The sequence below is a fragment of the Salvelinus namaycush genome, chromosome 19, assembly GCF_016432855.1.
Source record: "Salvelinus namaycush isolate Seneca chromosome 19, SaNama_1.0, whole genome shotgun sequence".
Lineage (NCBI taxonomy): Eukaryota > Metazoa > Chordata > Actinopteri > Salmoniformes > Salmonidae > Salvelinus > Salvelinus namaycush.
The window spans coordinates 27,423,800-27,449,267 of NC_052325.1; the positions used below are offsets into that span (position 1 = coordinate 27,423,800).

At 47.2% G+C, this 25,468-nt stretch overlaps 1 protein-coding gene across 2 annotated transcripts in view; it reads right to left on the minus strand.

Annotated features, from left to right (window-relative positions):
• Positions 1–1,398: 1,398 nt before the first annotated feature.
• Positions 1,399–25,468, minus strand: part of LOC120063782 (ubiquitin-conjugating enzyme E2 E3) — a 67,466-nt gene continuing 43,396 nt past the window's right edge. For both annotated transcript variants that reach the window (XM_039014078.1, XM_039014080.1), the window contains exons 4-6: positions 22,494–22,626; positions 3,558–3,705; positions 1,399–2,260 (exon numbers count right to left, since the gene is read on the minus strand). In XM_039014078.1, the coding sequence (XP_038870006.1) occupies positions 2,163–2,260; positions 3,558–3,705; positions 22,494–22,626 (379 nt within the window). In that variant the 3' untranslated portion in view covers positions 1,399–2,162. The remainder of the gene's footprint in view (positions 2,261–3,557; positions 3,706–22,493; positions 22,627–25,468) is intronic.

Here is a 25,468-nt window from a genome sequence, read left to right on the forward strand (position 1 = left end):
TGAGGAAAAACTCATTACGATTGGCTGGGTCTGGCTCCCACCGCTGCACCCCTGCCCAGTCATGTGAAATCCATAGATTAGGGCCTAATCATTATATGAACTGTAACTGAGTAAAATCTTGGAAATTATTGCATGTACCTTTCATATTTTTGTTCAGTGTAGTTTAGAATTTCAACTAGCCATTTATCTTATAAGCATCTCTTCCCATCTAGTCTTAAAAAAGTCGGAATCATCAGATACACCGCAAGTAATCATTTACTTACTGTGGTTTCTCAACGCATCATATGAAAATTGCTTCATTAAACCAGCAACATGATATCTATCTATGGTCAGAGCATAACTCAATGTAGAACAAGAGTACTAGAACAATGAGTACCATGAGTACTAGAACAATAGCCTCTTCCAGGTGTGTGTAGTTCAAAGATCCAACCACAAGGGGGTGGTCTAACTATGAGAGGGTGATTTTAAGGGTGAAATTGCCCCTAGATACAGATCTAGGATTAGCTTGCAATACCAACAGCCTAACCTCAGCAATTGGGACAAAACACAGACCAGTATGTAGTCGTACCTATGTCTTAATCCTAAAGCACCACTACCAGGTATTCTTCTATCCATCTCCAGGGTTATGATACAGGCCAGAGAATATCTCTCTCACTCCACTGTTGAGGCTAGACAGTGAAAATAGAAAAATTAGCCTGAACACTGACAGCAGCTACTCTTCAGAGACCAACTCTTGAACCACACATCAAACAAGTCCGAGATCGATAGAGAATAACGGAAAAACCTACGTCAATAAAACAGAAAACCTGTATCTATGTTTATAGAGTACAGAGGCCACTAGCAAAAATAGAGATAACACTATATCTACAGCGAACATACTAAATCTACTACAGTTACAAAATTCTACTTGAATAGCATTTACCAGTTTCTCTCTTTCCATCCTTCAATGTTTTGTTTTATTCTCATAGGATTTAACTTCAAGAGATGGAGAGCTGTGTCTGTTTCCCCTTTTATGTGTACTTCAAGTCTAGGTCGATTTGAGCACCGTCTTTTCCTACAGACATCAGTCCTCATATGGTAATAGAAGGTGTAGAATCAGTATGAAATTATACATCTCAAGAGATAACAGTACAGCAGTTTGCAGAGCAGCAGTTCTGAGTGTCCAACTCTATGTAACATAATGACATTGTCTTGGTCATTTCCCGGGGTTCTCTCATTCCACTCATTGGCCCTGAACAAATTGAGTCTTTCACTATGTCCCAAATTGCACCCTATCCCCTATGTAGTGCCCTTCTTCGCATGGGCTCTGGTCACAAGTCAGAATATGGTGTAATTTGGGATGCAACCCTGGTTATTGAATGCCAGCTGCCAATGTCAATCATCCATGAGTTTACACTGTACAATTCAACCCTTGGGGACAAGTTTATTGTGTTTTGGGGATGTTACAGTGGTGGCTCATCTTTTGTTGAGCTACAAAAAGGTTTCAATGAAATCTCGTTTTCATTACAAATTGACAAGGTAAAACAGAGTCATCACAACAGTATAATGTAACTACATAACTGGAAATGGGTGTCTGGCTTTCATATAAATGACATCATCATCTCTAATAATCTACATCAGCTAGTTGTTTTTTCTTCTTTAACTTCATACAGATAATGGAGAAGGCTAAAATGCACCATAATATTTGGTTGAGACTTTAGGAATAGTTTCCTTTATTACATCACAAAATACATTTTATTTTTTAATATCCCAAAGAACGCAAGACTTGCAAGTAGAGGCATTTAAACATAACTAAAATCTACAGCTACAAAATTCTACTCCAAATTACATTTACCTTTTGTTGGGCATTGTCTTCCGACAGATGGCGTCATTCTAACGCTCTGTGTTGCCATGAACTATCAGTGCAGACAGAGGCGACGCTTCGCTATCTGACGTGAGACAATGCCTGCTTGGATCTTTCTGTCTCTTCAGACCCAGTCCTCATAGCAGGGAAAAATGTGGAGGAGTAGAATCAGTAATCAGACATATACACAGAAGTCCGTATTGTAAAGGCTATAAAGATTTGTTGCACGATGTGACGTCGCCTCCGGGACCTTCACACTGCAGGCAGGGGGACTGGGTGGACAGGGGATCAGACAGGACGTGGTTAGGGGTCGTGACCTCTAAGTGGCGTATCTCTTGGTCCACTGTCGGGCTATCCTGTCATGCTCGGCTCTGTTGGTCAGGTACTGAGTGGCAATGCTACCAACCAGAGGGTCAGCTGAGGAGAGGAGAGGGAGAAGACAGGAAAAAGATGAGCAACGCATGAGTAAGAGGGTTGAGGAAGTCTAAAATGACAAGAGGAAAGGGATGAGACAGTCATGAGTAAGAGGGTTGAGGAAGTCTAAAATGACAAGAGGAAAGGGATGAGACAGTCATGAGTAAGAGGGTTGAGGAAGTCTAAAATGACAAGAGGAAAGGGATGAGACAGTCATGAGTAAGAGGGTTGAGGAAGTCTAAAATGACAAGAGGAAAGGGATGAGACAGTCATGAGTAAGAGGGTTGAGGAAGTCTAAAATGACAAGAGGAAAGGGATGAGACAGTCATGAGTAAGAGGGCGATCTTAGATCACCAAGTCTCAAGCCAGGCATACAGGACTGCTTTGTTTTTTTTTGTATAAATGACTTCAATCAAGTAGAAATTGAAGCAAGCATCAAGGTAGAAAGATTGAGTAGGATTTCTAAATTTATGGCTGTCCCGTTGTCCCATCCCTGACACAGCGCAAACATTCTACAAGTCAAGTGCAGTGTAATCTCTTTGGTTTTGAGGCTTGCAGTCTGTTACTGGTGTACAGTATATTTACTGTACGTCTGATTGGTTGACCGCTGTGTCACTCACCAGGGTTGCAGTCTGTTACATGTGTACAGTATATCTACTATACACTGAGTGTACAAAACATGAAAGAATACCTGCTCTTTCCATGACAGACCGACCAGGTGAATCTATGTGAAAGCTATGATCCCTTATTGATGTCACTTGTTAAACACTTCAAAATCAGTGTAGATGAAGGGGAGACAGGTTAAAGAAGGATTTTTAAGCCTTGAGACAATTGAGACATGGATTGTGTATGTGTTTCATTTAGAGGGTGAATGGGCAAAACAAAAGATTCTAGTGCCTTTTATTAAGTGGTAGTAGGTGCCAGGCACACTGGTCTGCATCAAGAACTACAACGCTGCTGGGGTTTTTCCACGTTTAACAGTTTCCCGTGTGTTTCAAAAATGGTCCACCACCCAAAGGACAACCAGCCAACTTGACACAACTGTGGGAAGCATTGGAGTCAACATGGACCAGCATCCCTGTGGAACGGGGACACATTGTGGAGTCCATGTGCCGATGAATACAGGCTGTTCTGAGAGGTAGGGGGGTGCAACTCACTATTAGGAAGGTTTTCTTAATGTTTTGTACACTCAGTGTACGTCTGATTGGTTGACCGCTGTGTCACTCACCAGGGTTGCAGTCTGTTACATGTAGAGTATATATACTATATGTATGAATTGGTTGACCGCTGTGTCACTCACCAGGGTTACAGTCTGTGAGCAGGGAACAGATGGACAGCAGCACCTTGGAGATGGTGAGGGCAGGGCTCCAGTTGTCCTTCAGGATATCCAGGCAGATCACACCCTGACTGTTGATGTTACAGTGGTAGATCCTGGTGCGGAATGTCACCTAGGGAATGAAATAAAGCAGATCTAACATCACCTAAGAAATAACATAAAGTAGATCCAGACAGACCAAACCCTGACTGTCGATGTTACAGTGGTAGATCCAGGTGCAGAACTTCACCTAGGAGACAACATAAAGTAAATACACTGCTCCAAAAAATAAAGGGAACACTTAAACAACACAATGTAACTCCAAGTCAATCACACTTCTGTGAAATCAAACTGTCCACTTAGGAAGCAACACTGATTGACAATAAATTTCAAATGCTGTTGTGCAAATGGAATAGACAAAAGGTGGAAATTATAGGCAATTAGCAAGACACCCCCAATAAAGGAGTGATTCTGCAGGTGGTGACCACAGACCACTTCTCAGTTCCTATGAGAAGTGGTCAGTTCCTAACAGTTCCTCAGTTCCTAACATTTACTGAGGAGCTAGAACATTTACCGAGGACAAAGAACATTTACTGACATTTACATTTGAGTCATTTAGCAGACGCTCTTATCCAGAGCGACTTACAGTAGCAATTATGGTTAAGTGTCTTGGTCAAGGGCACATCGACATATTTTTCACCTAGTCGGCTCGGGGATTTGAACCAACAACCTTTCGGTTGGCCCAAAGCTCTTAATTGCTAGGCTACCTGCCACCTGAGGAGGATGTGGGATGTGTTCTGACTTAAGAACACATCCCATAATTAAGCCACCATACAGTAGATAAGACCGGGAGACCTCAGGTACCAGCAAATGGTGTGTGAATATCTATTAGCCTTTCCCTGCTATATCTGGTAGCTAGGCCAGTCGGTGACATGTGTGTGATTTAATGTAAAGTTAATGTGAAGCAACATGTGATAACATAAAAATATACATGACAACATGTTAGCAGATGTGAGAACATGATGTCGTGAAATGAACGTGAAATAATTGTGACAAAATGAGGATGCAAAATCTCAACATGTGATAACATGAAACTACAAGTAACAGCATGTAAAAAAACAATCTCATGTGAAATAAATGTGACATGGGGAGGCAAGATTTCTACATGTGATCCCATGAATATGACACTGTATTTTTATTGCTAAATTATGGTGTTAATGGACAGTATGATGCTTTATTTAAAAAACAGTCCACTTTCTTTTTTATTTAACCAGGCAAGTCAGTTAAAAACAAATTCTTATTTATAATGACAGCCTATCCCGGCCAAACACGGACGACGCTGGGCCAATTGTGCGCCGCCTTATGGGATTCCCAATCACGGGCCAGATGTGATACAGCCTGGAATCGAACCAAGGAGTGTAGGGACACCTCTTGCAATGAGATGCAGTGCCTTAGACTGCTGTGCCACTCAGGAGCCCTATAATTTGAATCACTTGGTAACCAACCTGAGAACCGCTTGGTTGCTAGCTATCTGAAATTCCTGCTGTGCCACCAGGTCTGTAGACATAAAGGAGATCAGCTATATATTTATTGCCAAGAACACACTTGTGCACTTCGCCTAAAGTTGCAGTGAAAATAAAGTAAATATATACACAACAACTTGTAGGAGTTATTTATATCAAGAAACATTATGCTGATGTCGCTCTTGATGCTGGTGATTCTTTGATCCACCTCTACACAGACGACACCATTCTGTATACATCTGGCCCTGCTTTGGACACTGTGTTAACAAACCTCCAAATGAGCTTCAACGCCATACAACACTCCTACCGTGGCCTCCAACTGCTTTTAAATGCTAGTAAAACTATGTGCATGCTCTTCAACCGATTTCTTCCCGCACCCTCCCACACGACTAGCATCACTACTCTGGACGGTTCTGACTTAGAATATGTGGACAACTACAAATATCTAGGTGTCTGTTTAGACTGTAAACTCTCCTTCCAGACTCACATTAAGCATCTCCAATCCAAAATTAAATCTAGAATCGACTTCCTATTTCGCAACAAAGCCTCCTTCACTCATGCTGCCAAACATACCCGCGTAAAACGGACTACCGATCCTTGACTTCGGCGATGTCATTTACAAAATAGCCTCCAACACTCTACTCAGCAAACTGGATGTAGTCTATCACAGTGCCATCCGTTTTATCACCAAAGCCCCATATACTACCCACCACTGCGAACTGTACGCTCTCGTTGGCTGGCCCTCTGTAACGGTCGTCTTTCGGTGAGAGAGTGGACCAAGGCGCAGCGGGTGATGAATACATAATGATTTATTTGACAAGACGAACACTGACACGAAATACACTTGATAATTACAAAATAACAAACGCACGTAGACAGACCTGAACTAACGAACTTACATAAACACGAAGAACGCATGAACAGGAACAGACTACATAAAACGAACAAACAAACCGAAACAGTCCCGTGTGGTGCACGTACACAGACATGGAAGACAACCACCCACAACAAACAATGTGAAACAACCTACCTTAATATGGCTCTCAATCAGAGGAAACGCCAAACACCTGCCTCTAATTGAGAGCCATACCAGGCAACCCATTAACCCAACATAGAAAACACATAACATAGACTACCCACCCCAACTCACGCCCTGACCAATTAAACACATACCAAACAACAGAAAACAGGTCAGGAACGTGACAGAACCCCCCCCTCAAGGTGCGAACTCCGGGCGCACCCCTAAAACTCAAGGGGAGGGTCTGGGTGGGCATCTGTCCGCGGTGGCGGCTCCGGCGGTGGACGAGGACACCACTCCACCACTGTCTTTGTCCCTCTCCTTAGCGTCCTTTGAGTGGCGACCCTCGCCCCCGACCATGGTCCAGGAACCTTCACTAAGGCCCCTCCTACATAGAGGAGACAACTCAGGAACGAGAGGTAGCTCAGGCCAGAGAGGTAGCTCAGGACAGAGAGGTAGCTCAGGACAGAGAGGTAGCTAAGGACAGAGAGGTAGCTCAGGACAGAGAGGTAGCTCAGGACAGAGAGGTAGCTCCGGACAGAGAGGTAGCTTAGGACAGAGGGACAACTCTGTACTAATGGCAGCTCCGGACTGAGTGGCAGCTCCAGACTGGGTGGCAGCTCCGGACTGGGTGGCAGCTCCGGACTGGGTGGCAGCTCATGACTGTAGGGCAGCTCATGACTGTAGGGTAGCTCATGACTGTAGGGCAGCTCATGACTGGAGGGCAGCTCATGACTGGAGGGCAGCTCATGACTGGAGGGCAGCTCATGACTGGAGGACAGCTCATGACTGGAGGGCAGCTCATGACTGGAGGGCAGCTCATGACTGGAGGGCAGCTCATGACTGGAGGACAGCTCATGACTGGAGGGCAGCTCATGACTGTAGGGCAGCTCATGACTGTAGGGCAGCTCATGACTGTAGGGCAGCTCATGACTGTAGGGCAGCTTTGGCAGCTCCTGACTGGCTGGCGGTTCTGGCAGCTCCTGACTCGCTGGCGGCTCTGGCAGCTCCTGACTGGCTGGCGGCTCTGGCAGCTCCTGACTGGCTGGCGGCTCTGGCAGCTTCTGACTGGCTGGCGGCTCTGGCAGCTCCTGACTGGCTGGCGGCTCTGGCAGCTCCTGACTGGCTGGCGGCTCTGGCAGCTCCTGACTGACGGACGGCTCTAGTGGCTCCTGACTGACGGACGGCTCTAATGGCTCGGGACAGACGGACGGCTCTAATGGCTCGGGACAGACGGGCGGCTCTAATGGCTCGTGGCAGACGGATGGCTCAGAAGGCGCTTGGCAGACGGATGGCTCAGAAGGCGCTGGGCAGACGGATGGCTCAGAAGGCGCTGGGCAGACGGATGGCTCAGAAGGCGCTGGGCAGACGGATGGCTCAGAAGGCGCTGGGCAGACGGATGGCTCAGAAGGCGCTGGGCAGACGGATGGCTCAGAAGGCGCTGGGCAGACGGATGGCTCAGAAGGCGCTGGGCAGACGGATGGCTCAGACGGCGTTGGGCAGACGGATGGCTCAGACGGCGCTGGACAGACGGATGGCTCAGACGGCGCTGGACAGACAGATGGCTCAGACGGCGCTGGACAGACAGATGGCTCAGACGGCGCTGGGCAGACAGATGGCTCAGACGGCGCTGGGCAGACAGATGGCTCAGATGGCGCTGGGCAGACGCGCAGTACAGGCGGCGTTGGGCAGACGGCCGACTCTGACCCGCTGAGGCGCACAGTAGGCCTGGTGCGTGGTACCGGCACTGGTGGTACCGGGCTGAGGTCACGCACCTCAGGGCGAGTGCGGGGAGAAGGAACAGTGCGTACAGGGCTCTGAGGACGCACATGAGGCTTGGTGCGTGGTGCCGGAACTGGAGGCACTGGGCTGGATACACACACCACAGGGAGAGTGCGTGGAGGAGGAACAGGGCTCTGGAGACGCACTGGAAACCTGGTGCGTGGTGTAGGCACTGGTGGTACTGGCCTGGAGCGGGGAGGTGGCGCCGGAAATACCGGACCGTGCAGGCGTACTGGCTCCCTTGAGCACTGAGCCTGCCCAACCTTACCTGGTTGTATGCTCCCCGTCGCCCGACCAGTGCGGGGAGGTGGAATAACCCGCACCGGGCTATGTAGGCGAACCGGGGACACCATGCGTAAGGCTGGTGCCATGTAAGCCGGCCCGAGGAGACGTACTGGTGGCCAGATATGTAGGGCCGGCTTCATGACATCCGGCTCAATACTCAATCTAGCCCTGCCAGTGCGGGGAGGTGGAATAACCCGCACCGGGCTATGCACACGTACAGGAGACACCGTGCGCTCTACTGCGTAACACGGTGTCTGCCCGTACTCTCGCTCTCCACGGTAAGTACAGGGAGTGGGCGCAGGTCTCCTACCTGACTTCGCCACTCTCCCTTCTAGCCCCCCCCCCCAAGAAATTTTTGGGGTTTACTCACAGGCTTCCGTGCTAGACGCGTCCCCTCATAACGCCGGTTCCTCTCTCCGGTTTCCTCCGCTCTCCGAGCTGCCTCCAGCTGTTCCCATGGGAGGCGATCCTTTCCAGCCAGGATCTCCTCCCATGTGTAGCAACCCTTGCCGTTCAAAACATCCTCCCATGTCCATTCCTCCTTCGTGCGCTGTCTCTCTCTCCCGTTACACCGCTGCTTGATCCTTTGTTGGTGGGTGGTTCTGTAACGGTCGTCTTTCGGTGAGAGACCAAGGCGCAGCGGGTGATGAATACATAATGATTTATTTGACAAGACGAACACTGACACGAAATACACTTGATAATTACAAAATAACAAACGCACGTAGACAGACCTGAACTAACGAACTTACATAAACACGAAGAACGCATGAACAGGAACAGACTACATAAAACGAACGAACAAACCGAAACAGTCCCGTGTGGTGCAGTACACAGACATGGAAGACAACCACCCACAACAAACAATGTGAAACAACCTACCTTAATATGGCTCTCAATCAGAGGAAACGCCAAACACCTGCCTCTAATTGAGAGCCATACCAGGCAACCCATTAACCCAACATAGAAAACACATAACATAGACTACCCACCCAAACTCACGCCCTGACCAATTAAACACATACCAAACAACAGAAAACAGGTCAGGAACGTGACACCCTCACTACATATCCGTCGCCAAACCCACTGGTTCCAGGTCATCTATAAGTCTTCGGTAGGTAAAGCCCTACCTTATCTCAGCTCACTGGTCACCATAGCAACACCCACCCGTAGCATGCGCTCCAGCAGGTATATTTCACTGGTCATCCCCAAAGCCAACACTTCCTTTGGCCGCCTTTCCTTCCAGTTCTCTGCTGCCAACGAATTGCAAAAATCTCTGAAGCTGGAGTCTTATAACCCCCTCTCTAATTTTAAGCATCAGCTGTCAGAGCAGCTCACCGATCACTGTACCTGTACACAGCCAATCTGTAAATAGCACATCCGACTACCTCATCCCCATATTATTACTTACCCTCTTGCTCTTTTGCACCCCAGTATCTCTACTTGCACATCATCATCTGCACATCTATCACTCCAGTATTAATGCTGAATGTAATTATTTTCGCCTCTATGGCCTATTTATTGCCTTCCTCCCTTCTCTTCTACATTTTCACACACTGTACATAGATTTTTCTATTTTTCTTTTCTTTTGTGTTATTGACTGTACGTTTGTTTATGTGTAACTCTGTGTTGTTGTTTTTGTCGCACTGCTTTGCTTTATATTGGCCAGGTCGCAGTTGTAAATTAGAATTTGTTCTCAACTGGCCTATCTGGTTAAATAAAGGTGAAATAAATAAAATAAATAAAAAATCTGATTTCAATTACTGTAGAATCTTGTACTGTGACCACAATTGGGACTTTGAATGGAATTTGAATTCATAACCTCTCGGACGCTAACAACATGAAATGTCCTGCTACAGTGCAGCTACAACACCAGATCTGTGAGTGTGAAATACATATGGGCCACATACTTATTGGCAGGAATGCATTTCTGCATTATTCAACGCTGCCCAGAATCAAGTAAATAATTGTGCAATTATCACCACCAACGTAACATTAACGTAAAACTAGCAGTGCTCAAGCAACTGTTGTAGCAGTTTAAGTGTTTGATGGTTATGCCGATGCAAGTCAAGCACCTCTTTTCTGCAAACTTTGTAAGAGCATGCTACACTAATGAGCTGCAATGTAAAGAGGTTATTGTGCTTTTTCCAGTAAGTTAATGGCAACTTGTTGCAAGAAGTTGCTGTGAATTTGTCATGTTTTACTTGGAAACTACTAATTAGTAAGTTATTGTCAAATTAACAGATACATTCTGCCAATTTTTGGGGGACAGTAACCTTTAGGACACTTGCTACCACTAGCAATCTTTGCTCGTAACCTACTGTGCCTTCACTGACTCTTCTGTTGACAACATACACATCACTTGCTGATTGGCAGCATAGTTCGTTGTTGTATATTTAATGACAAAATACAGTTCAGCTGTGGAAATACATAAAAAGTAGCTGGTAACTTACTATAAAATAATCAGTGTATCATGTTAATTTGCATGATGGCCAAAAAGTAGTCTACCCATGTGCATTGCAATTGACAGTAAACATATATCAAAACACTAATACAGTATCCTATTACAGCAATGGCTAACATGTTGGACCACATTATTTCACCTGTGGAAAATCACATGATTTGACATTTCACATGTGAAATTATGTGAACACTTCACATGTGAAAACATGTTATTGGAACACTTCACATGTGACATTTCACTTGTGAAAATGTGTTTTTGGAACACTTCACAAATTTGGTTTTGAAACTTCACATATGTTTTTCACATGTGAAATGTCATGTGATGTCACTGTTCAGCTAAAGTATGACCCCACCTGGGATTTGAACACACAACCTCTGGATTTGAGGTATACTGCCCTTACTGCTGCACAACAAAGTCTATAACATTCCCATACACATTCAACAACTATAATACATCTCTGCACTTAGCAAAAGAGTGACATCTGCACTGCTATTTTAGTTATCAGTTATTCTGACTATTCTCTCATCATTGATTACATTTACTTATTTCAGCAATTTGAGGGTTTTCTGTGACGTTGTCTAATGTTGGTGGGCATATTATTTTACTTTAATGTTACACCTGAATCTCAGATTTGCTAAAAATACACTGAATCAGGTGAGTGTATTTTTAGCAAATCTGAGATGTACTTAGAATTCCAAAGTCTAGGAATACAGGTGAAATGAGTTAATGACACAGACATGGTGGCGTAGTAGGACGATTGGAATGCAGTGAACCAAGAGGTTGTGAGGTTTAATCCCAGGTAAAGACATGTTGAATAATAATTACTATATAAATAAACATACACAATGTAGTTATATGTGTCCAATATGTAAGTTGAAAACACTGTGTGTGTATCATGAAGACACATTTTTGTTTGCAGGTGTCACGATCGTCTTGATAAGAGAGAGAGGACCAAGGCGCAGCGCGTGAAAAATACATCTTCTTTTAATGAAGGAAAAACAAACACTTACAAAATGAACAAAACAAACGATCGTGAAGCTAAACCTGAACTAAGTGCACACATGCAACATAGAACATAGACAACTACCAAACACATACATTCCCCATGTCACACCCTGAGAAACAAAGAATACTAAGGCCAGGGCGTGACAGTACCCCCCCCCCCCCAAAGGTGCGGACTCCGACCGCACAACCTGAAATAGAAAGGGGAGGGTCCGGGGTGGGCCCCATCATGGCGGCGGCTCGGGTGCGGGACGTGGCCCCCACTCCACCATTGTCAATACCCGCTTTGGTAGCTTCCTCCAAATGGCCACCCTCCAAATTAACCCCACCGGACTAAGGGGCAGCACCGGACTAAGGGGCAGCACCGGAATGAGGGGCAGCTCCGGACTGAGGGGCGGCAGCTCCGGACTGAGGGACGGCAGCTCCGGACTGAGGGACGGCAGCACCGGACTGGATGGTGGATCCTGGCTGGCTGGCTCTGGCGGATCCTGGCTGGCTGGCTCTGGCGGATCCTGGCTGGATGACGGCTCTGGCTGGTCATGGCTGGATGACGGCTCTGGCTGGTCATGGCTGGATGACGGCTCTGGCTGGTCATGGCTGGATGACGGCTCTGGCTGGTCATGGCTGGATGACGGCTCTGGCTGGTCATGGCTGGATGACGGCTCTGGCTGGTCATGGCTGGATGACGGCTCTGGCTGGTCATGGCTGGATGACGGCTCTGGCTGGTCATGGCTGGATAACGGCTCTAGCTGGTCATGGCTCGCTGACGGCTCTGGCTGGTCATGGCTCGCTGACGGCTCTGGCTGGTCATGGCTCGCTGACGGCTCTGGCTGATCCTGTCTGGCGGAAGGCTCTGGCTGATCCTGTCTGGCGGAAGGCTTTGGCTGCTCCTGTCTGGCGGAAGGCTTTGGCTGCTCCTGTCTGGCGGAAGGCTCTAGCGGCTCCTGTCTGGCGGAAGGCTCTAGCGGCTCCTGTCTGGCGGACGGCTCTGTAGGCTCATGGCAGACGGGCGGCTTTGCAGGCTCATGGCAGACGGGCGGCTTTGAAGGCTCAGTACCGACGGGCAGTTCATGCGACGCTTGGCAGACGGACAGTTCAGACGGCGTTGGGCAGACGGGCAGTTCAGGCGCCGCTCGGCAGACGGGCAGTTCAGGCGCCGCTGGGCAGACGGCAGACTCTGGCCGGCTGAGACGCACTGTAGGCCTGGTGCGTGGTGCCGGAACTGGAGGTACCGGGCTAAGAACACGCACCTTCAGGCTAGTGCGGGGAACAACAACAGGGCACACTGGACTCTCAAGGCGTACTATAGGCCTGGTGCGTGGTACCGGCACTGGTGTTACCGGGCTGAGGGCACGCACATCAGGGCGAGTACGGGGAGAAGGAACAGTGCGTACAGGGCTCTGGAGACGCACAGGAGGCTTGATGCGTGGTGCCGGAACTGGAGGCACTGGGCTGGATACACGCACCACAGGGAGAGTGCGTGGAGGAGGAACAGGGCTCTGGAGACGCATTGGAAGCCTGGTGCGTGGTGTAGGCACTGGTGGTACTGGGCTGGAGCGGGGAGGTGGCGCCGGAAATACCGGACCGTGCAGGCGTACTGGCTCCCTTGAGCACTGAGCCTGCCCAACCTTACCTGGTTGTATGCTCCCCGTCGCCCGACCAGTGCGGGGAGGTGGAATAACCCGCACCGGGCTATGTAGGCGAACCGGGGACACCATGCGTAAGGCTGGTGCCATGTAAGCCGGCCCGAGGAGACGTACTGGTGGCCAGATATGTAGGGCCGGCTTCATGACATCCGGCTCAATACTCAATCTAGCCCTGCCAGTGCGGGGAGGTGGAATAACCCGCACCGGGCTATGCACACGTACAGGAGACACCGTGCGCTCTACTGCGTAACACGGTGTCTGCCCGTACTCTCGCTCTCCACGGTAAGTACAGGGAGTGGGCGCAAACACTTACAAAATGAACAAAACAAACGATCGTGAAGCTAAACCTGAACTAAGTGCACACATGCAACATAGAACATAGACAACTACCAAACACATACATTCCTCATGTCACACCCTGACCTAACTAAAAAACATAAAGAAAACAAAGAATACTAAGGCCAGGGCGTGACAGCAGGGCATCACCTGTGAAATCTCGTGTTAAAACTTGAGTCCACAAGTGAAAGGTTATGCGATCACGTGAACATCCACATGTGAAATATCATCATGTGAAGTGTTCCAAAAACACATAGTTTCACAATGTTACAAAAACACATGATTTCACATGTGCAAAACATGTGGAAATGTCACATGTGAAATCATGTGATTTTCCACATGTGAAATCATGTGGTGTTTACATAAGGGAAGTCTTTTAACATCCATCCCATTGAGGCCTTCTCTCTCTGAGCAGCCCTTATTGCAGGGGAAACCAATAAGGGCCACGCACAGCCAATGATCTTAATGATACCACTAGCTGTTTATGGCTTTGACATTAGAGAGAGAGAGAGATAAGAGAGAGAGAAAGAGACAGAGAGCGAGAGAGAGAGAGAAAGAGAGGAGAGAGAGAGTAGACTTGTTCAGAGGCGGTGTGGTTCCCCTCCATGCTACCAATTACCCTGGGGTCTGACTCCCTCTCCCTCTCCAGTCAAACTGTATATGCCATCTTTATGACATGTTAATAGAAACCAGACGAGCCAGACTGAGTCTTGTATTACCATAACCACTGTAAAGGCTAATCCCATCACTGTAAACAGGGGATTTGTGTTGAATAATAAAACTGTTAGACAGAGCAAACATATCATGACACCCCCTCAGTCCAGTATAGAGTGGTAAAGCTTTTAGTTCTGAGGGTGATTTCTCCTAAATAGATTATGTTAGTTTTATGTGAAATGGGATTGCTTTCTATGAAATAACCCTACTGCTCCCCTCCACTAGCAGAAAGCTATTATGATCCTGATTATATCCACCTCCCATATAGTTTTCTCAGAGACATAATAGGCAGTGTAGCCTGTTGTAGCCTATTACTGAGAATATACGCTTCTAAAAAAGAGGCGCCCCTGCAGTGCCTATAACAGACAAGAAGCTGTATCCCAAAAGGCACCCTACTCCCTGCCTTTAGAAAGTATTCATACCCCTTGAATTATTCCACCTTTTTGTTGTTACAGCCTGATTTAAAAATTAATTAAATATTTATTTTTTTACACACAATACCCCCTAACGACAAAGTGAAAACATGTTTATTGAAATTTTTGCACATTTATTGAAAATTAAAAACAGAAATGTCTCATTTACATAAGTATTCACACCCCTGGGTCAATCCTTTGTAGAAGCACATTTGACAGGGATTATAGCTGTGAGTCTTTCTGGGTAAGTCTCTAAGCTTTCCACACCTGGATTGCGCAACATTTGTCCATTATTCTTTTGAAATTTCTTCAAGCTCTGTCAAATTGGTTGTTGATCATTGCTAGACAACCATGTTCAGGTCTTGCCATAGATTTTGAAGTAGATTTAAGTCAAAACTGTAACTCGGCCACTCAGGAACATTCACTGTCTTCTTGGTAAGCAACTACAGTGTAGATTTGGCCTTGTGTTTTAGCTGCATTCCGTTTATTTTTTATCCTGAAAAACTCCCTAATCCTTAACGATTACAAGCATACCCATAACATAATGCACCCACCACTATACTTGAAAATATGGGGCTCCCGAGTGGCGCAGCGGTCTAAGGCACTGCATTGCAGCAGTGCTAGAGGCATTACTACGGTGTTGGGTTCATATCCTGGGCTGTGCCACAACCAGCCATGGTCGTGAGTCCCATAGGACGGTGCACAATTGGCCAAGCGTCGTCTGGCTTAGGGGAGGGTTTGGCCGGTGGGGCTTTACTTGGCTCATTGTGCTCTAATGACTCATTGTGGTGGGCCGGGTGCCTGTAGGCTGACCCCAAATGCCAGTTGAACAGTGTATCCTCCGAAACATTGGTGCGGCTGGCTGGTGGGTCTTAAGGACCGTCGTCTGGCTTAGGGGAGGGTTTGCTGCAATGGCACTGCTGCAATGCAGTGCCTTAGACCGCTGCGCGTCTACCGAATAGCAGCACTGGTGGAGCGAGTGGTCGCATTTCGCTCCGCAGGTAGTATTACATTTCATTACAGTACAACGGTTTGACTTGTCTGATCTTAGCTAGCTACATAGCCATCTTTGTATCAAAGATAATTGTGTAGTTTAGAGTATTATCGTAATTACCGAGGTTAGCTAGTCAGCTATTTTCGTCCTAGTCAACACTGCTAGCTAGCCAGCAGCTAGCAGCTAGCCAACGTCTACCGTCTACCAAATTGCAGCACTGTAGAAACTATTACATTACAACGGAACGACTTGATTAGTGTAGTGTTAGCTGGCTACATAGTTGTCTTTGCTGTCTTTGTATCCAAGATAATTGTGTAGTTAGAGTAATTGTCAAGGTTACCTAGCCAGTTACCGAGGCTACCTAGCCAGCTACACTTTCAAACTAAGTCAACAACGCAGCCACTGCTAGCTAGCCTACTCCACCAGCCAGCAGCACTATCATTTTAGTCAATAAGATTTTTTGCAACGTAAGCTTAACTTTCTGAACATTTGAGACGTGTAGTCCACTTGTCATTCCAATCTCCTTTGCATTAGCGTAGCCTCTTCTGTAGCCTGTCAACTATGTGTCTATCCCTCTTCTCTCCTCTCTGCACAGACCATACAAACGCTTCACACCGCGTGGCCGCCGCCACTCTAACCTGGTGGTCCCAGCGCGCACGACCCACGTGGAGTTCCAGGTCTCCGGCAGCCTCTGGAACTGCCGATCTGCGGCCAACAAGGCAGAGTTCATCTCAGCCTATGCTTCCCTCCAGTCCATCGACTTCTTGGCACTGACGGAAACATGGATTACCACAGATAACACTGCTACTCCTACTGCTCTCTCCTCGTCTGCCCACGTGTTCTCGCACACCCCGAGAGCCTCTGGTCAGCGGGGTGGTGGCACTGGGATCCTCATCTCTCCCAAGTGGACATTCTCTCTTTCTCCCCTGACCCATCTGTCTATCGCCTCCTTTGAATTCCATGCTGTCACAGTTACCAGCCCTTTCAAGCTTAACATCCTTATCATTTATCGCCCCCCAGGTTCCCTTGGAGAGTTCATCAATGAGCTTGACGCCTTGATAAGTTCCTTTCCTGAGGATGGCTCACCTCTCACAGTACTGGGTGACTTTAACCTCCCCACGTCTACCTTTGACTCATTCCTCTCTGCCTCCTTCTTTCCACTCCTCTCCTCTTTTGACCTCACCCTCTCACCTTCCCCCCCTACTCACAAGGCAGGCAATACGCTTGACCTCATCTTTACTAGATGCTGTTCTTCCACTAAACTCATTGCAACTCCCCTCCAAGTCTCCGACCACTACCTTGTATCCTTTTCCCTCTCGCTCTCATCCAACACTTCCCACACTGCCCCTACTCGGATGGTATCGCGCCGTCCCAACCTTCGCTCTCTCTCCCCCGCTACTCTCTCCTCTTCCATCCTATCATCTCTTCCCTCTGCTCAAACCTTCTCCAACCTATCTCCTGATTCTGCCTCCTCAACCCTCCTCTCCTCCCTTTCTGCATCCTTTAACTCTCTATGTCCCCTATCCTCCAGGCCGGCTCGGTCCTCCCCTCCTGCTCCGTGGCTCGACGACTCATTGCGAGCTCACAGAACAGGGCTCCGGGCAGCCGAGCGGAAATGGAGGAAAACTCGCCTCCCTGCGGACCTGGCATCCTTTCACTCCCTCCTCTCTACATTCTCCTCTTCTGTCTCTGCTGCTAAAGCCACTTTCTACCACTCTAAATTCCAAGCATCTGCCTCTAACCCTAGGAAGCTCTTTGCCACCTTCTCCTCCCTCCTGAATCCTCCTCCCCCTCCCCCCTCCTCCTCCCTCTCTGCGGATGACTTCGTCAACCATTTTGAAAAGAAGGTCGACGACATCCGATCCTCGTTTGCTAAGTCAAACGACACCGCTGGTTCTGCTCACCCTGCCCTACCCTGTGCTTTGACCTCTTTCTCCCCTCTCTCTCCAGATGAAATCTCGCGTCTTGTGACGGCCGGCCGCCCAACAACCTGCCCGCTTGACCCTATCCCCTCCTCTCTTCTCCAGGCCATTTCCGGAGACCTTCTCCCTTACCTCACCTCGCTCATCAACTCATCCTTGACCGCTGGCTACGTCCCTTCCGCCTTCAAGAGAGCGAGAGTTGCACCCCTGCTGAAAAAACCTACACTCGATCCCTCCGATGTCAACAACTACAGACCAGTATCCCTTCTTTCTTTTCTCTCCAAAACTCTTGAACGTGCCGTCCTTGGCCAGCTCTCCTGCTATCTCTCTCAGAATGACCTTCTTGATCCAAATCAGTCAGGTTTCAAGACTAGTCATTCAACTGAGACTGCTCTTCTCTGTGTCACGGAGGCGCTCCGCACTGCTAAAGCTAACTCTCTCTCCTCTGCTCTCATCCTTCTAGACCTATCGGCTGCCTTTGATACAGTGAACCATCAGATCCTCCTCTCCACCCTCTCCGAGTTGGGCATCTCCGGCGCGGCCCACGCTTGGATTGCGTCCTACCTGACAGGTCGCTCCTACCAGGTGGCGTGGCGAGAATCTGTCTCCGCACCACGTGTTCTCACCACTGGTGTCCCCCAGGGCTCTGTTCTAGGCCCTCTCCTATTCTCGCTATACACCAAGTCACTTGGCTCTGTCATATCCTCACATGGTCTCTCCTATCATTGCTATGCAGACGACACACAATTAATCTTCTCCTTTCCCCCTTCTGATAACCAGGTGGCGAATCGCATCTCTGCATGTCTGGCAGACATATCAGTGTGGATGACGGATCACCACCTCAAGCTGAACCTCGGCAAGACGGAGCTGCTCTTCCTCCCGGGGAAGGACTGCCCGTTCCATGATCTCGCCATCACGGTTGACAACTCCATTGTGTCCTCCTCCCAGAGTGCTAAGAACCTTGGCGTGATCCTGGACAACACGCTGTCGTTCTCAACTAACATCAAGGCGGTGACCCGTTCCTGTAGGTTCATGCTCTACAACATTCGCAGAGTACGACCCTGCCTCACACAGGAAGCGGCGCAGGTCCTAATCCAGGCACTTGTCATCTCCCGTCTGGACTACTGCAACTCGCTGTTGGCTGGGCTCCCTGCCTGTGCCATTAAACCCCTACAACTCATCCAGAACGCCGCAGCCCGTCTGGTGTTCAACCTTCCCAAGTTCTCTCACGTCACCCCGCTCCTCCGCTCTCTCCACTGGCTTCCAGTTGAAGCTCGCATCCGCTACAAGACCATGGTGCTTGCCTACGGAGCTGTGAGGGGAACGGCACCTCCGTACCTTCAGGCTCTGATCAGGCCCTACACCCAAACAAGGGCACTGCGTTCATCCACCTCTGGCCTGCTCGCCTCCCTACCTCTGAGGAAGTACAGCTCCCGCTCAGCCCAGTCAAAACTGTTCGCTGCTCTGGCACCCCAATGGTGGAACAAACTCCCCCACGACGCCAGGTCAGCGGAGTCAATCACCACCTTCCGGAAACAACTGAAACACCACCTCTTTAAGGAATACCTAGGATAGGATAAAGTAATCCTTCTAACCCCCCCCTCCCCCTTAAAAGAGTTAGATGCACTATTGTAAAGTGGTTGTTCCACTGGATATCATAAGGTGAATGCACCAACTTGTAAGTCGCTCTGGATAAGAGCGTCTGCTAAATGACTTAAATGTAAATGTAAATGTAAAGGACGTTGTTAGGTGGGTCATGTTTCTGGCGGACACATGACTTCAAATCAAATTTTATTGGTCACATACACATGGTTAGCAGATGTTAATGCGAGTGTAGCGAAATGCTTTTTCTTCTAGTTCCGACATTGCAGCAGTATCTAACAAGTATTCTAACAATTTCACAACTACCTAATACACACAAATGTAAAGTGATGGAATAAGAATATGTACATATAAATATATGGATGAGCGATGGCCGAGTGGCATAGGCAATATGCAATAGATGGTATAAAATACAGTATATACATATGAGATGAGTAATGTAAGATATGTAAACATTATTAAAGTGGCACTTTGTAAAAAGTGAGAAGTGATCCATTTATTAAAGTGGCTGGAGGTTTGAGTCAGTATATAGGCAGCAGTCTCTCTGTGTTAGCGATGGCTGTTTAACAGTCTGATGGCCTTGAGATAGAAGCTGTTTTTCAGTCTCTCGGTCCCAGCTTTGATGCACCTGTACTGACCTCGTCTTCTGGATGGTAGCGGAGTGGCTCGGGTGGTTGTAGTCTTCGATGATCTTCTTGGCCTTCCTGTGACATCGGGTGCTGTAGGTGTCCTGGAGGGCAGGTAGTTTGCCCCCGGTGATGCCTTGTGCAGACCGCACCACCCTCTGGAGAGCCTTGCGGTTGAAGGCGGTGCAGTTGGCATACCAGGCGATGATACAGCCCAACAGGATGCTCTCAATTGTGCGTCTGTAAAAGTGTGTGAGGGTTTTAGGTGTCAAGCCAAATTTTGCTGTTGCACCTTCTTCACCACACTGTCTGTGTGGGTGGACCATTTCAATTTGTCCGTGATGTGTAAGCTGAGGAACTTAAAACGTTTCACCTTCTTCACTGCTGTCCCGTTGATGTGGATAGGGGGGTGCTCCCTCTGCTGTTTCCTGAAATCCACTATCATCTCCTTTGTTTTGTTGACATTGAGTGAAAGGTTGTTTTCCTGACACCACACTCCGAGTGCCCTCACCTCCTCCCTGTAGGCTGTCCCGTCGTTGTTGGTAATTTAAGCCCACCACTGTTGTGTCGTCTGGAAACTTGATGATTGAATTGGAGGCGTGCATTGCTGCGCAGTGATGGGTAAAAAGGGATTAGAGGAAGGGGCTGAGCACGCACCCTTGTGGGGCCCCAGTGTTGAGGATCAGCGAAATGGAGATGTTGTTTCCTACCTTCACCACCTGGGGGCGGCCTATCAGAAAGTCCAGGACCCAATTGCACAGGGCGGGGTTGAGACCCAGGGCCTCAAGCTTAATGATGAGCTTGGAGGGTACTATGGTGTTGAATGCTGAGCTGTAGTCAATGAACAGCATTCTTACAAAGGTATTCCTCTTGTCCAGATGGGATAGGGCAGTGTGCAGTGTGATGGTGATTGCATTGTCTGTGGACCTGTTGGGGCGGTATGCAAACTGAAGTGGGTCTAGGGTGTCAGGTAAGGTGGAGGTGATATGATCCTTGACTAGTCTCTCAAAGCACTTCATGATGACAGAAGTGAATGCTACGGTGCGATAGTCATTTAGTTCAGTTATCTTTGCTTTCTTGGGTACAGGAACAATGGTGGCCATCTTGAAGCATGTGGGGACAGCAGACTGGGATAGGGAGCGATGTCCGTAAACATACCAGCCAGCTAGTCTGCATACCTTCGCCTCTCCTGAGCCCGTTGGGGAGTTGCAGCGATGAGCCAAGATTGAAACAAGTGGGTATAATAACAATATGGAGAGTGGTATTCAGTAATGTATTGGATTTGCCCCAAACATAACACTTTGTATTCAGGACAAAAAGTAAATTGCTTTTGGAATTTTTTTTGCAGTATTACTTTGGTGCCTTGTTGCAAACAGGATGCATGTTTTCCTTCTTTTCACTCTGTCCCTTAGGTTAGTATTGTGGAGTAACTACAATGTTGCTGATCCATCCTCACTTTTCTCCTATCACAGCCATTAAACTATGTAACCGTTTTAAAGTCACCATTGGCCTCATGGTGAAATCCCTGAGCGGTTTCCTTCCTCTCCGGTTAGGAAGGACGCCTGTATTTTTGTTGTGACTAGGTGTATTGATACACCATCCAAAGTGTAATTAATAGCTTCACCATGCTCAAAGGGATATTTAAATGTTTTACCCACCTACCAATAGGTGCCCTTCTTTGCGAGGCATTGGAAAACCTTCCCCCCTTGCCTTTGTGGTTAAATCTGTTTGAAATTCACTGCTCGACTGAGGGACCTTACAGATAACTGTATGTGTGGAGGACAGAGATGAGGTAGTCATTCATAAATCATGTTAAACACTATTGCACAGAGAGTGAGTCCATGCAACTTATTATGGGACTAGTTAAGCACATGTTTACTCCTGCTTGCCATACAAAGGGGTTGAATACTTATTGACTCTAGACATTTCCACTTTTCATTTTATATTCATTTGGAAACATTTCTAAAAACATAATTCCACTTTGACATTATGTGGTATTGTGTGTATACTTTCTGAAGGCACTGTAGTGCACTACTTTTGACCAGTGCACTACTTTTGACCAGAGCCCAAAGGGCCTGGGTCAAAAGTAGTGCACTATGTAGGGAATAGTGGACATTTGGGACACACAAAGAGACTCTGCTGGGCTTCTCTCTTAGTGGCTGCTGCTGCTGCCTCTCTTTCTCAATAATAACAGCATTGTGTTAAATGGCTCAGGGTTATTTTGGTCCCCTGGTCTCCACAGTCATGTGACAGTAGAGCAGAGTGCTGTAGTGTAACTGCTGCTGTGTAGTAGCCTCAAGGAGATGATGGCTGGGCAGCGCCACAGTTAGTCAAAAACACAAGACAAGACAAGACATCATGTTAATCAGCCTCAAGGTTTCAATTGATGACCTCAGCAAACTCCTGTCAGCCTTGACCTCCATGTAGAACAATAGAGGACTAACTGCAGACAGAGGCAACGTCCTAAACGGCACCCTATTCCCTACATAGGGAACAAGGTGACATTTGGGACACAAGCAGAGGCTCCCATGTTACTGAACTGTTTAACCAACCACCTCTAAACCTAAAAAGCAAGTGAATAAAGCGTACAGTACCTTTGGTGGCTTGAAGGGGTAGTCGGATGAGAAGGTGATATCTAGGAAGAAGACCCCCCCCTCGTACACAGAGCCTGGTGGTCCCAGGATGGTGGATCTCCATTCATAGATGTTGTCTCCCTTGGGTCCCGCACTGCAAATACACATAGACAACAGCCAGAGTAAGTGAAACCCTTTCTGCTTTTATTGTTAAGCCTGACAAAGACTTACAGGTCAAAACGTTATACTCAAAAAAACTGTGGAGACATTCAATAATGTGAGGGTACCTATTACACCTCAGTTCTTCAGTTAGAGACCAGCATCACTCCTCCAGACCCTTTTAAATGGATGTAAATGGACAAGCTATCACAGGGTAAAGCCAGACAGTCAGGGCTCTACCTGAATAGGCTGTAGAAGCATATCTTAACAGGAGAGATAGCTATGTGTTAATGTAGCACTCAGACAAGCAGGTGAATGAGGGGGTGGATGCTGCCTGTAGCAGACAGACACTTATCTACACTGTCCTCACTATTCACCCTCGGCTCTATTACCATGTGATGAAAAGACATCACACACACATGCGCGCGCACACACACACACACACACACGTCTGTCAGTAGCCTTGAAAGAGAGAGAGAGACAGAGAGAGACAGAGAGAGAGAGAGAGAGCGAGAGAGAGAGAGAGAGAGAGAGAGAGAGAGAGAGAGAGAGAGAGACAGAGAGGCCACTCACCACTCACCAGTCTCTCAGTAAAGTACTCGACCCATTGTCAATAGGACAGTTGATAAAAATACACCCTGATTACAGCACTGTCAATAATATGGGTGTAAATAAAATCAATACGACTGTATAAATGTATGATCACTAGCCTTGTCCCATATTGTATACGATGTCAGTCAGAGAAGTTAAATCAAACACAGGCTGATCATTATTCTAATCCTGGTTTTGGAGCAAAATAAAACAGTTTGTTTTACCCATAAGATCTAGAGTCTAGACAAAGAACTCTGAGCTAGAGGACAAAGGGACAGAATGCCAAAACAGGTGATGATGCTTTAACTATAGCCATCTGTCCTTCACTGGAGATATCTGGTGGTAGAAACAGATCAATCTTTTCACATCTTCCTTCCACACATCAATCTGACAAGCCTTCAGCAGAGGCATGAGAAGCCCTTCTTTAAGCTGCCAGCCTGGCTGTCTGAGACACTCCCTCACCTTGTTACCTGATCTCACTGTTACTATACAGGAAACTTTCATTTAGGAATAACGGTACATCTAGCCTGGTACTAGATCTGTTTGCCCTGTATTATAGTTAACTTTGGGTAACACTTTATTTGGATAGTCTATCTGAAGATGCTCTACAGACTATCTACAGACTAGCAGTAACATTTAAACTATCTATTAAGCCACACCAAAGCTCTAACCATAACCTTAACCCTTACCCTAACCCTTATTCTAAACCTTACCCTAACCGTAACCTTAGCAAGCAGTTGCTTATCAACAGAGTTTGTTGATAGTATGACCATCTGTAGAGCATCTACAGATGGAAGAGCAGCACTAACCAAATAAAGCGTGACCCAACTATGACCATAGGAGTCGGCTATACAGCACAAACAGATCTGGGATCAGGCTTATGTAAACCTGTCCCTTAATGTACATATCTCAAGGAAACTAGGATATGTTTTGTGCAGAGTTCCACAGCCTACAACCTGTTCAGGCCAGCATCCCGGAGTCGCCTCTTCACTATTGAGTTTGAGACTGGTGTTTTGCGGGTACTATTTAATGAAGCTGCCAGTTGAGGACTTGTGAGGCGCCTGTTTCTCAAACTAGACACTCTAATGTACTTAGGGGGGCCTCCACTCCTCTTTCTATTCTGGTTAGTGACAGCTTGCGCTGTTCTGTGAAGGGAGTAGTACACAGCGTTGTACGAGATCTTCAGTTTCTTGGCAATTTCTCGCATGGAATAGTCTTCATTTCTCAGAATAAGAATAGACTGATAAGTTTCAGAAGAAAGTACTTTGTTTCTGGCCATTTTGAACCTGTAATCGAACCCACAAATGCTGATGCTCCAGATACTCAACTAGTCTAAAGGAGGCCAGTTTCATTGCTTCTTTAATCAGAACAAGAGTTTTCAGCTGAGCTAACATAATTGCAAAAGGGTTTTCTAATGATCAACTAGCCTTTTAAAATTATAAACTTGGATTAGCTAACACAACGTGCCATTGGAACACAGGAGTGATGGTTGCTGATAATGGGCCTCTGTACAACTATGTAGATATTCCATTAAAAATCAGCCGTTTCCAGCTACAATAGTCATTTACAACATTAACCCTGTCTACACTGTATTTCGGATCAATTTGATGTTATTTTAATGGACAAAAAATGTGCCTTTCTTTCTAAGTAAACCCCAAACTTTTGAACGGTAGTATATCTACTATTTCAGAATCATGTTGACTCTAATGCTTCCCACAGCTGTGTCAAGTTGGCTGGATGTCCTTTGGGTGGTGGACCATTCTTGATACACACAGGAAACTGTTGAGTGTGAAAAATTCAGCACTGTTGCAGTTGTTGACACAAACCAGTGCGCCTGGTACCTACTACCATACCCCTTTCAAAGGCACTTAAATATTTTGTCTTGCCCATTCTCACTCTGAACGGTACACATACACAATCCATGTCTCAATTGTCTCAAGGCTTAACAATCCTTCATTAACCTGTCTCCTCCCCTTCATCTACACTGATTGAAGTGGATTTAACAAGTGACATCAATAAGGGATCATAGCTGTCACCTGGATTCACCGGTTCAGTCTATATCATGGAAAGAGAAGTTGTTCTTAATGTTTTGTCCACTCTGTATATCACTCATTGGCCTATTCCTCTGTTCTGGCACATATCTACTATTCACAGGGATCCTCTCAGAATCCCTCACCCTTCATCCACTACTTTCTTCACTGCCTCAGAATACGACACCTTCTGCACTACTCTGACCCTGGCCACGT